At 34.1% G+C, this 16,687-nt stretch overlaps 1 protein-coding gene across 1 annotated transcript; it reads right to left on the bottom strand.

Annotated features, from left to right (window-relative positions):
• Positions 1–943: 943 nt before the first annotated feature.
• On the bottom strand, positions 944–16,638 carry LOC122026332 (NAC domain-containing protein 53-like). The gene is made up of 5 exons (XM_042585005.1): positions 16,007–16,638; positions 15,726–15,923; positions 2,053–2,721; positions 1,820–1,961; positions 944–1,560 (listed from the first exon to the last, which is right to left on the bottom strand). The coding sequence occupies exons 1-5, from the start codon at positions 16,478–16,480 to the stop codon at positions 1,154–1,156; spliced, it is 1,890 nt and encodes a 629-aa protein (XP_042440939.1). The 5' UTR covers positions 16,481–16,638; the 3' UTR covers positions 944–1,153.
• Between the last annotated feature and the right edge of the window lie 49 nt (positions 16,639–16,687).

The following is a 16,687-nucleotide window of genomic DNA, read 5'->3' as shown; positions in this document are numbered from 1 at the left end:
CAAACTTGGCTTGAACTTGGTTCGAGCTTGGTTCATTTAGATGTTATCAAGCTCTCAATTCAAGCTTGTTTGATTGTTTGAAACTTTTAGTTGTTTGATTGGTTATTGAACTTGATAATTTAAATTTATTTATTTTATTTTATTGTTTATTTAGCATATTGAAAAGAGTTTATTAATGAATATGGTTCGTGAACATTGTTCATGAACGTTATTCACAAACATTGTTTACGAACGTTAACGAGCTGAACATATATGTGTTCAAGCTTATTTGTTTAGCTTAACGAACTGTTCAAGCTTGTTTGTTTAATTAATTTTATGCATATTGAATGAACATAAACAAGCTCTTATCAAGTCGAACACCAAACTTGTTCACGAACGCTTGGTTCATTTATTGCCTTACAGGTATTCACAATTCGAATCTTAATTACGACATATTTATAAGATTTTTTTTTCCAAATAAGGTGTGTAACAAAAGATATTGAGCTTCTAGGTTGACCGTCACGTGTATTTTTTGATTTACTTTGATGTCCGATGAAAAATTTTTATAGGATCAGATCGATCACTCAAGTACAATCAATGAGATTAAATAGGATTATCATTTGTTTTTTTCTACTAACATTATTGTAGCATTGTTCTAATGATGCTTTTCAAGGAAATGATGAAGAGTTTGAACACGTGTGTTTTTTCTTTTTCTGCAACTGCACATATCATTATTTTTAGACACATCCATCCCAGCATCGAAATCTAGGGGGTTTTGGCATAATAGGTGGAAAAAATTACTTCCCATCTATTTTTTGTATATACAAAATAAAAGAAGTATCTTTTGACGATATGCAAACAATCATGAGTTGAGTGCAGAGAGATATCTTTGACTGCTTAATCTGACTTATATAATCCACAAAATTTTTTTTAAAAAAATCAATAAGAAAAAAGGGAAAAAAAATTCAAACGAAAGTGTCTTTCCAGGTTTTACTGCCAGGAAGAAAAATGAGAACAATCCAGACAAAGCTATGTTTTTGCACAAAATGTGCATTATTACTGACTACAGTAGCAAGCCATGCCACTTAATACAAGATCCATAAGAGGTTTTAGGTTCTCCAATTTTCCTGACAGATCCAAAATGTGTCTTTATTTTTTCGAGATATATATAGACCTAATTCTTGTCATAAATAAACATCCCCACTTTATAGCTTACGGTGAGAACCAATGCTGACAGGAACAAAGGATAGCAGCTACCTTGAAGCAGCAATGAAACAGCCAAGTCTTGTATTTTTCTGAATGGCCTGAAACCTGAAAGTTTACCACTTGCATTATTATCCGGAAGGCTGTAAGAAAGGAGCAAACCTGCATTTCCTTTCTCCCGCGAGGTGTCCTGTAAATGGATCAAGGCAGGTGAGATATAGAACTCATTAGGTTGGTAGGTTCCAGAAATCTGCCCAACATTTTTTCCGATACTAGCATGAGACTCTGCTGCTAATGCTGGGGGGCCGCTTATTGATCCCAGCATGTTGATTAGTCGACTTCTTATTGTGTTGTTACTCTCCTTGCTCGCTGTCATATCTGCACCGTAAAAATGGCAGATACTTCATATTCTAGGATGTAATTGATAAATGTTGCAGCAAATCTGATATGCAATGCCTCATTCATATTGGTTTGAGTTGAAGCAAATGTAGATATGACACTAGCCGTTGAAGACACAAGATATATTGAAGCTATCAACTAGAGCAATAATCAGATATCTAGTCAAAGAAATTTCTTTTTTATTTCACATTTTCTCTAAAAATGATATTTACATAGAGTCGAGGTAAATAAATTATACCTGGTACAGCAGCTGGAATATCTTCATTTTTGTTCTTGAATCCATAATCAGATACAGGTAAAGTCGATAATGTATCAGCTCCAACATTTGTGAGTGCCAACTCTGTAATTCCCTTATTTGCGAGACTTTTGCCACCTTCAACCTATTTTCATGTAATAATATCAGTCTGTAATCCTATTGTAATTATCTTAAACTTTTATCTACAGATACACTTAGAAGATACCAATGCCAACCTTAATATTAGCTTGGCTTAAACTGGAGAGATTTTCAGACTGTTCTGAAACTCCAGTGCAATGACATGGTAAATCATTATCCATCGCATCAAAGAATTTATCTATGTCATCAGTAAATTCAAAACTTGATGATAGAGCCTTGGATGGAAAGAAAGCATCATCGACAATTAAGTCTTGGTCTTGTTCGCCAATATCACATTCCTTAGCAAAGAAGCTGAGGTCATCTTCCACTTGCACATTTTGAAACAGTTTATGGTGATCAGAGCATTGGTCAGGGAACTCAAGAAACTCAGTTTCGATCCCTTTATATAACTTGCTATTCTCATCATCTCCAGCAACAAAATTGGGAGCAAAACTTGCATAGCCTTCATTGAAATTCCAGTTTTTATTTGCATCGTTCTCTAAGTCATTAAGCTCAACATATTCATCACTTTGGCTTGGAGCATTATGAGATAAATCTTTCAAGAGAATTTGTTCTCTGGAATCATCTATGTCTGTTGGATCACCTGGCGAATTGGTTTGATCGAGGCAGGCAAACACATCTTCCATGAAACTTTGATCTTTGAGAATCTCATCCAGAAGAATTGTAGGATCTTCTTGGTCATTGTCACTTGCTTGCCCATTAGTATGCAGAACAGCAGTATCTTGTTGGATAAGCGTTTCCTTTCCCTAAAAGTAATCACTTATAATCACAGTTTAGAAGACATGGCAAAAACAAAAAGAAAAGGCCAAATCCAAAAATTTTGAACTACCAATAGAAAAGATACCCAGGAAAGTAATTATGTAAACCAGCAGCGGGAGTGTCAAGTCATTGACTAGGCCAATATAGATATGTTCAGAAATTCAATCACTCAACAGATGCAGAATAAATATCCAAGCATAATGAATAAGCAGCACAGGCTTAATCAAAAAAATTCATAAACACTATGCACATGACATTCTTGAGCTTTCCAAAAGAAATGCTCCAGATAGTGATAACAGTAACAATTGTTTAAAGTTAGTTACTCTGTGTTAGTGTGGTTAGCACTAACGGTCTAATTAAGATTTTGATGAATGACAAAGTAAGTTAAGTTAGATTTGTTATGATCTAACAATCTGACTGAGTGTGCAGGAGAAATCCAGCTAGGTCAACAGACCGACTGGATAGCTAGTACGAAGTCCAGCTAGGTCGACGGGTCGACCGGATACCTGGCACGAAGTCCAGTTAGGTCGACGGGTCGACCGGATAGCTGGCACGAAGTCCAGACTGGTCGATGAGCTGACCGGATGTCTGACAAAAAGTAAATAAAGGTAAGTCACTGGAAGAGAGTAACTGTGAGGGTGCGCCCTAGTTGAGGGACAATAGGCGTCGGTCCAGTTTACGTTCATTTGGGATCTCTAAGCTGAGACCTTGACTAGTTCCTGGTCCTGTGAGGACAGAAACTAATTACTCTTTTTATTATTTGTCTATGTTTGTGCTAACACTTGTCTTGCAGGTTATTTGGACTAACACATGTTTGCAGGGCAAGAAAGCAAATCTGCCTTCGGGTGAATAATACCTGAAGGCGCCTTTCATGGCTATGGAAGGCGTCTCGATACTGTTCATAGAAGGCGCCTTCTATGGCTATGGAAGGCGCCTTCTATGGCTATGGAAGGCGCCTTCCGCTAGATAACTTCTGGCCGAAGTCTTGGATAAGCACCGAAGCGATTGGGATTGATTTTGCCTCATTGGAGGCGTCTTCCAAGCCTTTTATAAGGCAGTCTCAAGTGTGCATTGATACAACAAGAACAATATACAAGCAACTGCTCGCACATTTGAGCCTCCGACTTGCGACTCTACTGCAAAGCTGCTGAGCCCGACGACTACTCCGAGGAGTTCCGATCGCGCCCGACAGATAGACATCAACACAAAGCTCTGTCATTTCTATCTTTGAAGTGTTGGTAACATTTCTTTTTATAATTAATTACTATAAAATGACAAGTGCAGTGTGTTACACTTGGCCTAACTTTTCTTGTACTCGATTCTCTCTTCCGGGGGTACCGGGAGAGGTTTTTAGTGGATTGTCCATCGATAGGTCCGCGGGACCTGGGCCTTGGAGTAGGAGTCGTCGAAAGTTCCGAACAAAGTAAAAATCGCTTGTGTTCTTCTCGTGTTTCTTAATCTTTGAATTCTTACTTTTCGCTGCGTACTCAAGTTTTAAAAATCGAAAAAGAAGTGTTTTGAAAACCACGTGATTCAAGAAGGGTCACTACAAGTGCCCAAAGCTGAAGAATGACAAAAACAAAACAACCAAACAGAAAGTACTCAAGGCGACATGGGACAAATCGTCTTCAGAGGAATCAGAAGTCGAAGATCAGAAGCACCGAAGCTACCTCGACTGATGGCTCGCGAATCAGATTCAGAGAACGAATTGGAAGACGGGACCGAACCCGAACCAAGCCACAAGTCCGTACTCCTTTCAGAAGGTCCTGATGAGGTATATTTTAATTTAAGCAAAAAGTTCTTTAAAGTATTGCATGCTTAAATAAAAAATTAACCAAACACGAAGTCAAAATAAAATGCTCCTTAAGGAACAAATTGAAAAATCTAATCCAAATCAAGTCGTAAAACTTGAGGAGAAAAATTCAACACTAAAAATTGAAATTAACAAACTTAAAAGGCTGTTAGAAGATTTCACAACTAGATCCAAAAATTTAGATCTAATATTAAATAATAAAAAAGCAGTATACAACAAATCTAAACTTGAATACAAGTCAAATTCAACAAGTAAATCATTTATATCACGAGCAACTCAACATAAAACGCAAACTAAAGCTTGGGTTTCAAAAACGTGCCTAACCACACAAGTAGCAATGAACCAATACTATATATCTAAAATTAAAATTTATTATGTAAAATCAAATAACCATCCAAAACATAAAACTAAATTAACTAAACCAAAATCAAACCCAAACTATCATTAAGTTCATTACAATTATAAAAGTAATCGACATAAACTCAGAACTAAAATTTAATTCAGATCAATAATTCAGGGAAAGACTCCAAACTAGTTGGCACCTCAAAAAATAACCAATCCGGCAAGATAATTAGGATTAGCTTAAAAAGGGACGAAAGTTTAACTTGACCTACGGTACTGGTGAAGTTTTGAATGATAGTAGGTTAGGGAAGCTCTGTCTATGCATGTTTAGGAATATATGGCTTCGACCTGGTGGTGGAACTAACCGAAACTACCCCTTACGAATCCTAACTAGTTAAACGTTTTGTACTAAGTTCAGTGGATAAGACTATTTGAAAAACCTCGAAGGCATGATTACTCTAATGATGTCCAGGTGATTCACCATTGCCCAGAAGTTTATCAAAAAAATGTTTGTTTGTTGAGCCTAAAGTTAAACCTGAATCTAACAAAAAGTTAAACCAAACTCCGAAATTTAACTTAAATCATTTCACAAAAATTATAGAATTCCTTTATTGAAAAAGTAGATCAGGTGAGATGACTAAGAACTTAAATTCAATTCAAATGAAAATCAAAATTAAATTCTAATTATTTTTTTTTAAAAAACAAAAATCTAAATTAACATTAATATTAAATTAAGTGTAATAATTAAAAAAATTATTTGCACTTAAAAATTATTTTAAAAACTACTTTAACTTAAATATGATTTTAACTTAAAAAATATTTTAAAAATTGTTTTAACTTAAAAATTATTTTAAATAATTATCTTAACTTAAAAATTATTTTAAAAACTACTTTTAAAAATTATTTTAACTTAAAAAATATTTAACTTAAAAAATATTTAAAAATTGATTTAACTTAAAAATTATTTTAACTTAAAAAATATTTAAAAATTTATTTAACTTAAAAATTATTTTAAAAAATATTTAAATTTAAAAATTATTTCCATTTTTTTTAAAATTATATTAAAAATTATTTTAACTTAAAAATTATTTTAAAAAAATTAAAATTTTATTAAAAATTATTTTAACTTTAAAATGTATTTTAAAAATTATTAAAAATTATTTTAATTTAAAAATAATTTTAAAAATTATTAAAAATTATTTTAATTTAAAAATTATTTTAACATAAAAATTTATTTTAGCTTAAAAATTATTTTATTATTTTAAAAATTATTTTAACTTTAAAAATTATTTTATTATTTTAAAAATTATTTTAATTTAAAAATTATTTTAACTTAAAATTTATATTAAAAATTATTTTAAAAATAATTATAACTGAAAAAATATTTAAAAAAAATACTTTAATTTAAAAATTATTTTTTTAAAAAAAATTACTTTAACTTAAAAATTATTTTAACTTAAAAAACTATTTTAACTTAAAAATTATATTAGAAACTATTTTAACTAAAAAAAATATTTTAAACTAACTAAATTAACTTAAAAATTCATTTTAACTCATAATTTAATTTAACCTTAAATTAACTTAACTAAAACTTAACCGAATAACTTAAAGATTTAAATTGATCTTAACTCCTATTTGTTGTAGGAATCTAAGTGGATTTTAGATAGTGGTTGCTCCAAACACATGACTGGGGATTACACCAAATTCACTCAACTATCCTACAAAAGCCTAGGAACAGTTTTCGAAAACAACAACAAACTCAAGGTAATTGGGATAGGTAATATTGAACTCAAAACTGATTGTATTATTAAGAAAGTATTACTTGTTGAGAATCTCAAATACAACCTTCTTAGTATTAGTTAATCGTATGATTCTGGATATAAGATTAGGTTTCTATCCTCTGAATGTTTGATTAAATACTTAGATAACCCTACTATAAGTCTGAAAGGGGTAAAAAAAAAAAATCTATGCAATTAATCTAACCACTTCTTCACTTAAGTGTTACTTAACACAAAAAGAAGAAATCTGGTTATGACATAGAAGAATGTCACACACCAACTTTAGAAATATAAGTAAGTTAAATGAATTAGTTAGAGGCTTACCAAAATTATCCAACATAGACTCAACACTCTGTAATGCTTGTCAACAAGGAAAATAAACAAAATCTACTCACAAGCCAACTAATCAACTTCAAATAAATTCAATACTAGAACTATTACACTTAGACTTAATTAATTCTCATAGGATCAAATCAATAAATAGAAACCTATATTGCCTAGTAATAATAGATGACTACTTTAGATTCACCTGGGTAAAATTCTTAAAAAGTAAAGATGAAACGTTTGAAATCTTCACTAATTTTTGCAAACAAATTGAAAATGAAAAAGACCTAAAAATTAAAAGAATCAGAAGTGACAACGGAGGTGAATTTAAAAATCACAACTTTAACCAATTTTGTCTTGAAAACGGTTACCATCACGAATTTTTATGTCCTAAAACACCTCAACAAAATGGAATAGTAGAAAGAAAAAATAGAACTCTACTTGAAGCTTCTAGGATAATGCTAAATGAATATAACTTACCAAAATACTTTTGGATAGAAGCTGTTAGTACAACATGTTATGTACAAAACCGAACTACAATAAATAAACTTACAATAAAACCTTATTTCAATTATATTATAATAAACAACCTAATATTAAATATTTTAAAGTATTTGGATGCTCAATCTACATACTAAATACAAAAGAACACTTCGGAAAATTTATCTCAAAAATAGAAAATGGAATATTTATAGGATATTCATTAAACAATAGAGGTTATAGAATATATAATAAAGTTACACTGAAAATTGAAGAAACCTCACATGTGAAATTTGAAGAGACCAACAAAAACTTAGAACAAACCCAAATTCAACCAATTGATTTTGTTCAAGGTAATACTAGTCAAGGGGGAGTCAATGAAAACTCAATTCACGAAGAAGAAGATCAGCTTCAAGTGAATGAACCTCCCAGAACCCTAAGAGTCAACCTAGATCATCCAATTGACCAAATAATCGGTGACCCAGACCTAAGGGTTCAGACTAGGTCATCTTTCAGGAACTTAAGTCAAATATCCCTAATTTCAAATATTGAACCCAAAATAATAGTTGAATCCTTACTTGACCCAGAATGGATTATAGCCATGCAAGAAGAGCTAGGCCAATTTGAGAGAAACGCAGTCTGGGACTTAGTACCACCACCCAAAAATAAAAAGATAATAGAAACAAAAATGAGTATTCAGAAATAAATTAAGTGAAACTGAGGAAGTTATTAGAAATAAGGCTAGACTAGTTGCTAAGGGATTTAGTCAAATAGAGGAACTTGACTATGATGAAACATATGCCCAGTAGCCAGACTTGAGTCCTTTAGAATATTACTTAGCTATGCATCCCATAAAGGATTTAAACTTTATCAAATGGATGTTAAATTCACATTTTTAAATGAGCTAATCAAAGAAGAAGTTTATGTAGGTCAGCCACCCGGGTTTGAGAGTTTAGATCATCCTGATCATGTATTCAAACTTAAGAAAGTCTTATATAGACTTAAACAAGTACCTAGGGCATGGTATGAAAGATTAACCTCCTACCTAATTTCTAAATGATTGAACCAAGGACAAATTAACCCAATCCTATTTGTCAAATCAATCAAACAAGATATTTTATAGCTCAAGTTTATATAGATGATATAATCTTTGGGTCAACCAATTCAAAATTTTTGCAAGAATTTATAACCCTAATGGAACAAGAATTTGAAATGAGCCAGTAAGTAAATTAACTTACTTTTTATAACTACAAATTAAACAAACAAATGAGGACAATTACATTTATCAACAAAAATATATTAACGAATTACTTAAAAAAATTGGAATGGAAAACACTAAGGAAATAAAGACACCTATGATAACTAATACAACCTTAGATAATGACCCAAATGGAAAACCAGTTGACTTAAAATACTATAGGAGTGTCATGGGTAGCCTACTATACTTAACTGCAAGTCGACCTGATATTTTATTTGCAGTTAGTATGTGTGCTAGATACCAAACTTGTGCTAAAGAATCACATTTGACTCAAGTCAAAAGAATTTTTAGATATCTCAAAGGAATATCAAATGTAGAAATTTGGTATCCTAGAACAACTAATTTTAAACTCATAGGCTATTCTGACTCAGATTACGCTGGCTATAAATTAGACCGTAAAAGTACAAGTAGTGGATGTCAGCTACTTGGCCCATCATTTATCAGCTGGTTTAGTAGAAAGCAACACTGTGTTGCCTTATCTACTACTGAGTCAGAATATATAGCTATAGGAAAATGTGTCGTACAATTATTATGGATGATGCACACTTTAAAAGATTTTAATTTAAACTTTACAAATATAAAAGTACTAATTGATAATGTTAGTTCAATTAATTTAACAAAAAATCCTGTGCATCATTCAAGAACTAAACACATTGAAATTAGACACCACTTTATCAGGGATCATGTCACTAAAAATGATATTGAACTCAAATACATTGAGTCCAAATCTAACCTAGCTGACATATTCACTAAACCCCTCCCTGAATGTGAATTTAGTAACTTACGTCGACAATTAGGAATGTGCTTAATAGATTAGGACCTTAATTTTCAAAATTATTTTCAAAATTTTTCTTTAAAAATTCAAGGATAAAACTTGTTATCTATATTTCTCAAAATTTCCTATTTTTAGAATTTTCAAAATCAGTTTTAGCCTTAATCTAGATCAAATCCTTAGAATGCATGCTCCTATAGATCTAGGACTTGAGCATCTCGCCAACACATTAGGGCTACCTTGTTTGTGTATTGCTAAACTTAGAAAGGGGTGAGATGCATAGGCAGATTGCATGAACTTAAGATGCTTATATCAGTGCATCAATACAAGTCTGGGGGTTAAAAACCACACTAACAGAAATCAGGTTAAGTTTTTCAGCTTAGTCAAAGACTAACTGAATAAATTAACTTAACCTGACTAACCAAGTGAAAACTGCTATCTTTTGATAGTCAGTAAGTAACTAATGGTTAGACAGTTACGGACACTTTCTAGTTGTTTTATTTTAAAATACTGTCAGGTTCAGGGGGAGTATTAATATTTTGTATTTTGCAAACTGCTTGCATTTTTCTTTAAAATTATTTTTGAAACCTACTTCTAATTTTTTTTTAAAGGATTAATAAACTGCTATCTCTAAACTTTTTGTTTTCTTCCTTAGCCTTAAAAGTTTTAAAGATAGGTTTTAAAAATTAGTTTGACAAATATCTAAATTTTTGAAAATATCTTGACATAGTCTTCAAAAGGTTTTTTTTACTTAAAATTTTATCATCTTATTTTTGAAAACCTTAAAATTTTTGAAAAGACATTTTTGAAAACATCCCTTATATCTTTTTCAAAACTCAATTTTCGAAAATATTTTTCAAAATATTTTGAAAGTTATATTAAAATGTTTTCAAAATGTTTTCCAAACTTTTTTTATTTGAAAATGTTGTTCCTTTAATCTTCTAACTCTGTTCTAGCATTTTCAAATTTTATATCTTTTGAAAATCTAATGAAAAGATAGTAAATTTTGAGAATTATGCGAAGTTAGTAGACTTTGAAAATTATTTCAAACTTTATTTTTAGAAATTCTGTCATGAAGATTTAAGACATATTTGAAAATCCTGTTTAACTTCTTTATTGAAAATCTTTATTTTTGAACAACTTATTAACTTATTTTTGTAAGTTTAACTTCTCCCAGTAAACCTGAAAATTTTCTGTTGTCAAAATTTTCCTTCCTTTACTTAGGCAATTTTCCCAAACTTGTCTATGCTTATTATTTTTAATGAATGCCAAAGGGGGAGGGTTAGGTGGATTAATTTAGCATAATACTAGACAAAACATCAAACTCAGACTAAATCAAAATCAGACTAAATTAAAACATGTCATGTGTTTATTTATTTTTTGCATTATTTTTCCTAACTTAACCCAGATTGTCATTGCATCAAAAAGAGGGAGATTGTTGGTGCGGTTAGCACTAACAGTCTAACTCAGGTTTTGATGAATGACAAAGTAAGTTAAGTTAGGTTTGTTATGATCTAACGATCTGACTGAATCTGCAGGAGAAATCCAGCTAGATCGACGAGCCGACCGGATAGCTAGCACGAAGTCCAGCTAGGTCGACGAACCACCGGATAGTTGGCATGAAGTCCAGCTAGATCGACGGGCCGACCGGATAGCTGGCATGAAGTCCAGCTAGGTCGACGGGCAGACCAGATAGCTAGCACGAAGTCCAGACTGATCGACGGGCTGATTGAATGTCTGGCAAAAGGTAAGTAAAGGTAAGTCACTGGAGGAGAGTGACTGTGAGGACGCGTCCTAGTTGAGGGATAATAGACGTCAGTTCAGTTTAGGTCCATTTGGGATTCCTAATGAGACATTGACTAGTTCGTGGTCATGTGAGGACAGAAACTAAGTACTCTTTTTATTATTTGTCTATGTTTGAGCTAACACTTGTCTTGCAGGTTATTTGGACTAACACATGTTTGCAGGGCAAGAAAGCAAATCTGTCTTCGGGTGTATAATATCCGAAGGCGCCTTCCATGGCTATGGAAGGCGCCTTACGCTGGATAAATTCTAGCCGAAGTCTTGGATAAGCACCGAAGTGATCGGTATTGATTTTGCCTCATTGGAGGCACCTTCCAAGCCTTTTATAAGGCAGTCTCGAGCACGGTTTGAAATGTCGTTTCGTGCCGCCCGACACGGACGGTTTTTACCGTTCCGCCGGGCGGCCAAAACCGGCACGGGAGGCGTCCCTGTCTCGACGGTGTCGGAGGAGACTCGGGACGCCTTCGGCGGCGTCCCGCGACGCCTCCGGTGGCGTCCCGCGACGCCTTCGGCGGCGTCCCGCGACGCCTTCGGCGGCGTCCCGCGACGCCTTCGGCGGCGTCCCGCGACGCCTTCGGCGGCGTCCCGCGACGCCTTCGGCGGCGTCCCGCGACGCCTTCGGCGGCGTCCCGCGATGCCTTGGGCACCGAAGGCGTCGTGCGCGACGCCTTCTGCGGTGCCGGAAGCGTTCGGCAAGGTCGCCGGACGCTTCCGGCGCCGGACGCTTCCGGCGCCGGACGCTTCCGGCGCCGGAAGCGTTCCGGCGCCGGAAGCTTCCGGCGCCGGACGCCCCCCGGTGGGATCGCCCGTGATAATCGCGGGCGCGATCTCGCTTGCGTACACGATTTTTTTTTCTTTTCTGTTTTTAATAATTATTTATTTTATTTAATTAATTTAAACAATTCCTAAGGAACATGGGTAGAAGATGTGTGATATTTCAAAGAGGCTTTTATATACCCTAATTAAATTATCTTAATAAAATATATAAAAAATATAAAAAATAAATTTAAAATTAAAATAAATTAAATAAATTTTATTAATTAATATTCTGAAAAAATAATATTTTAAATTTCATTTAAAATTTTTAAAAAATATATAATAATTCTTATTTATATTCTAATATATTTTTTTATTTTAAATTTCATTTAAATTTTTAAAAAAATTCTAAAATTTTTTTTAAAAAAAATCTAATAAATTATATTTATATTCTGATATTTTTTTAACTTGATATTTTTTACTATTTAAAATATATATTATTTAATTAATAATTAATTAAATGAATAAATAATTAATTTATATAATTATTATTAATATAAAGTAATATCTTGTATTAATTTATATACTTATTATTATTATAATAGATACTTCTATTTTTATTTGAATTATTGATATATCAATTCTATTTAAATAAAATTATTTTTTCTAACAATATTAAATTATTCAATAATTGAGAACTTATAATAAATCAATATACAACTTATTTTTATATACACAATAAACGTATTTATCTTATAATTACTATAGATAAATAAAAAATACCGAAACTGTATCGGCACAGCACGATACGATACCGAAACCGTATCGTTCCGGTCTGAGACCGAAACCTCGGCACGGGTCGAAATTTTAAACCTTGGTCTCGAGTGTGCATTGATACAACAAGAACAATATACAAGCTACTGCGCGTACATTTGAGCCTCCGACTACTCCCGGTTCCGGCTGCGACTCTACTACGAAGCTGCTGAGCCCGACGACTACTTCGAGGAGTTCCGATCGGCCCAGTAGATAGACATCAACACAAAGCGCTGTCATTTCTATCTTTAAAGTGTTGGTAATATTTCTTTTTGTAATTAATTACTATAAAAGGACAAGTGCAGTGTATTGCACTTGGCCTAACTTTTCTTGTACTCGATTCTCTTCCGGGGTATCGGAAGAGGTTTTTAGTATTTTGCCCATCGATAGGTCCGCGGGACCTAGACCTTGGAGTAGGAGTCGTCGAAGGGTACAAACCAAGTAAAAACCGCTTATATTCTTATCGTGTTTCTTAATCTTTGAATTCTTACTTTCCGTTGCGTACTCGAGTTTTAAAAACCGAAAAAGAAGTGTTTTAAAAACCACAACGTGCGTCACGATCCAACACTCTGAACATTACAACTCCAAGTTTTTTTTTTTTTTGCATTAAAGGTAACCACAAACACACTAAATTATCATGACCATCAAGATCAAAGAGTTTAAGTTATCTACTAAAAATGTGTTGACGTAGTAAATACAAAAATATCACTATGGAGCAATCAAATTTGCACAATGACCAAAACTCCATTCCTATTATGTGTCATGGACCAAGGTAGAGGAATATCTCATTTATAATTAACAAAAATGTGTAAAATTCATTTGCTGTCAACCAGGATAATCGGACTAATTCCTAGGTCTGAAATTCAGCAAACACCAGGAATTTCATATTCATTTTTTGAATTGTATACAAGGCAGTTAACTGTCTCAAGATTGCTTAAAGATTGTAAAACAAACCAAAGCTTAAAAATTTAACTGACTATTTGATCCTGCAAAATTGAAATGAAAAAAATGTAGATACGTGATCAATTGGGACAATCTTAAATTCACATCCCTCTAAAACGAAGGTAAAACTTACAAACATAAATAGACTTGCAGGAACATATACCACAATCCTTCTCATAAGCTAGAGTATAAGTGTTTACGTTGTCATTTGAAAGACAGAAGAGAATCTGACCTCAAATGTATGCATATGCACAATTCTGCGAATATATCAAATGAAGATAACAAGAAAGAACATTTTCATAGGCCAATTTTCCATTTTCATAAACGCAACAGTTTCGATACATGAAAAGAACTTGCATGCTTTAATCAAGAATATGCAAATTAGGAAAGAACAGGAATTATTTAGTCATATTCTCCAATATGCAAATAAACTGAATAGAAAGACCACAATAAATACATTATCAATCACTAAAATATCTAAAACTCCTACAATAAAACATATCCAAAACGGGAGGCAACCAAGGTCTTCATGAATATGATGGCATGGTGTTATGGAACTTTGACATTGTTGTAAACTCGAAGAATGTTGAATTAGCTTGGGAAGTTGTACCAATTAATAGAGAAAGGAGGCATATAACTGTCAGATGGATGCATAGAACAATTTTCCTGACAATTTAAGAATTTTCACTAGATAGAGGAAGCTACCAGTTTACAAGCTCTAATCAGCAAGTAGAAGCAACCAGGTTATCCTAACAATAGTCATGTAATTCAACATTGAATGCAAATTATGTTTTACTTGACCAATCTTCTTGTTTTGTTTGAAACCAAAACTATTCAATGTTAGTTTTCAACATGCAGATTCTCTGATCATGTACTGCTAGTCATCATAAACATCACCATCACCTCCACTATCAATTCATGTAAGCAAATTTGATGGGATCAAGATCCTACCTAAGCATATCCAACCAAAGGGGAAGAAGTTCATAAATCAGGATCACATGGAAAGTATTGACACACAATATGAATATTTTACATACTAAAGTTCCAATATCACGAAGCACAAATGGATAGAATTTTTTATTCAGTAAATATATGAAAATACAATATAGCTCTTAAAGTATTCCATCTTGAGATAGTGAGTAGCAACTTCAATGAGATAAATGATAATTATATAATGGATGATAAAGACAATAATTAAAAGAATCTATGTAGGAACAGTAAGCACAAATCAAGATGTGATAAACAAGCATAGACTCTGTGAAAATGATATGGCATGAAAAATAATTATTTAGTATAGTAAATGTTGATGATGAACATGCCAAATTGAATATAAATATATCCTAATCAAAGTTGTTGGGGCTAAGATCTTTTGTGGAATGCTAAGCAAGCATAGAATCCGACCATAGGTTTCTAACATTGTAGCCCAATTCAAATCTACTTAGGACATGGATAACTTTGGATGTTAATGTCTAGATCATAATTTTATCTACCATACATACAAGTCTCAACTATTTAGGGTTACCACATGGATTGCATCGATCAAATTGCATTCTATGAAAAGCTATATTGATTGTAAAATTCATATTATTGAATTTTTTTCATTCTATTAGCCTGAATTTTTATTGATTTCCTCTATCTCTTACCCCTTTAATGATTCGCCATTGGTGGCAATTGAATATATTCATATCATCTCAATTTAGTCTTTTCCCTTTCATTTTATCATCTATTGTAGGCACACCTAATCATGTACCAATCTTGAACAAAATTTGCAGTACACCTAAATATATGCCAGTATTATGCAAATTTTGGCTTCTTTAATACTAAAAATGTGAATTGAAGAACTATGAAAAAAATAATTTTTCCCTTTTATTTCAAGCATGCTTAAGAAAACAGCTGATTAATGAGCTTACCTGAAGAAGATCATTGTATTCCACGTAGTTCTGATCATGAACATCAATGGCATCATCATCCCCAACATCCAACATCAGAACCACTCCATTAGCCTCTTCCTCTTCCCAATCCTCCTCAACGAACGGCGCACCATATTGAGCCCCATTCTGTGGACCAGCGCCGCTTTTTTGGAAGACCCGACACACAACATACGAATCCTTCTCCATCGCCAATCCAAAAAGAAAGAAATGTCAATAAATTTCAAAAACACCCAAAAAAAAACGACTTATAAAAAAAGTACCTGCGGAACCTCTGACTGCGCGAGCTCGGCATCATCGAGGCGGTACTCGTGCATGACCCAGTTAGTTCTGGTGCCGCGTGGGGCGCGTCCGGAGTGGTAAACGAGGGTCTTCTTCATGCCGACGACGCGCGCGCCACGTGAGACGGCGCGGTCCTTCCCGGTGGTCTTCCAGTACCCCTGAGCGGTGGCCCGATTGGTTCGGGACCGGCTGGAGTACTTGCGGTCGAGCGGGCTGAAGAAGTACCACTCGAGGTCGCGGCTGCGGAGGCGGGAGAGGCCGGGGAGCTCCCACGGCTCGCATTTGTAAAGATCCACTTCAGCGATGGCATCCACGCGTAGGGCCCGACGGCAGACCCTCCGTCTGAGGTAGTAGCTGACGAGCTCCTCGTCGGTCGGATGGAACCGGAAGCCAGGAGCGAGGAGAGCAGCCGAACGTGTCGGCGCGGGAGCAGACGAGATGGTAGCGGTTCGCATCGATATGGGACTCAGCGGATCGGCGATCGGCGATCGGCGATCGGCGTCGGAACCGAAGGGAAGACGAAATCTGCCGAGCGATCTAACTTTGAATCCTTCTGGTCCTCCTCGTCACATCGCGAGGAGGGTCGGAGCCATGCGAGAGAAAGCGTGCGCCGGAAGAAAGGAAATTAAGGAGGAGAAGCAGAGTATTCCAAACAGGGATTC

The sequence above is a fragment of the Zingiber officinale genome, chromosome 10A (assembly GCF_018446385.1).
Source record: "Zingiber officinale cultivar Zhangliang chromosome 10A, Zo_v1.1, whole genome shotgun sequence".
Lineage (NCBI taxonomy): Eukaryota > Viridiplantae > Streptophyta > Magnoliopsida > Zingiberales > Zingiberaceae > Zingiber > Zingiber officinale.
This window is presented reverse-complemented; position numbering and strand designations above follow the sequence as displayed.

What these genes read in the sequence shown, in the direction of transcription:
- LOC122026332 (XM_042585005.1), bottom strand. Translation starts at nt 16,480, where the DNA reads ATGCGAACCGCTACCATCTCGTCTGCTCCCGCGCCGACACGTTCGGCT. An exon ending in TAAGCCAAGCTAATATTAAG is followed by an intron (nt 1,962 to 2,052) that starts GTTGGCATTGGT and finishes ACATGAAAATAG; the next exon opens with GTTGAAGGTGGCAAAAGTCT. An exon ending in TATTCCAGCTGCTGTACCAG is followed by an intron (nt 1,561 to 1,819) that starts GTATAATTTATT and finishes TTTACGGTGCAG; the next exon opens with ATATGACAGCGAGCAAGGAG.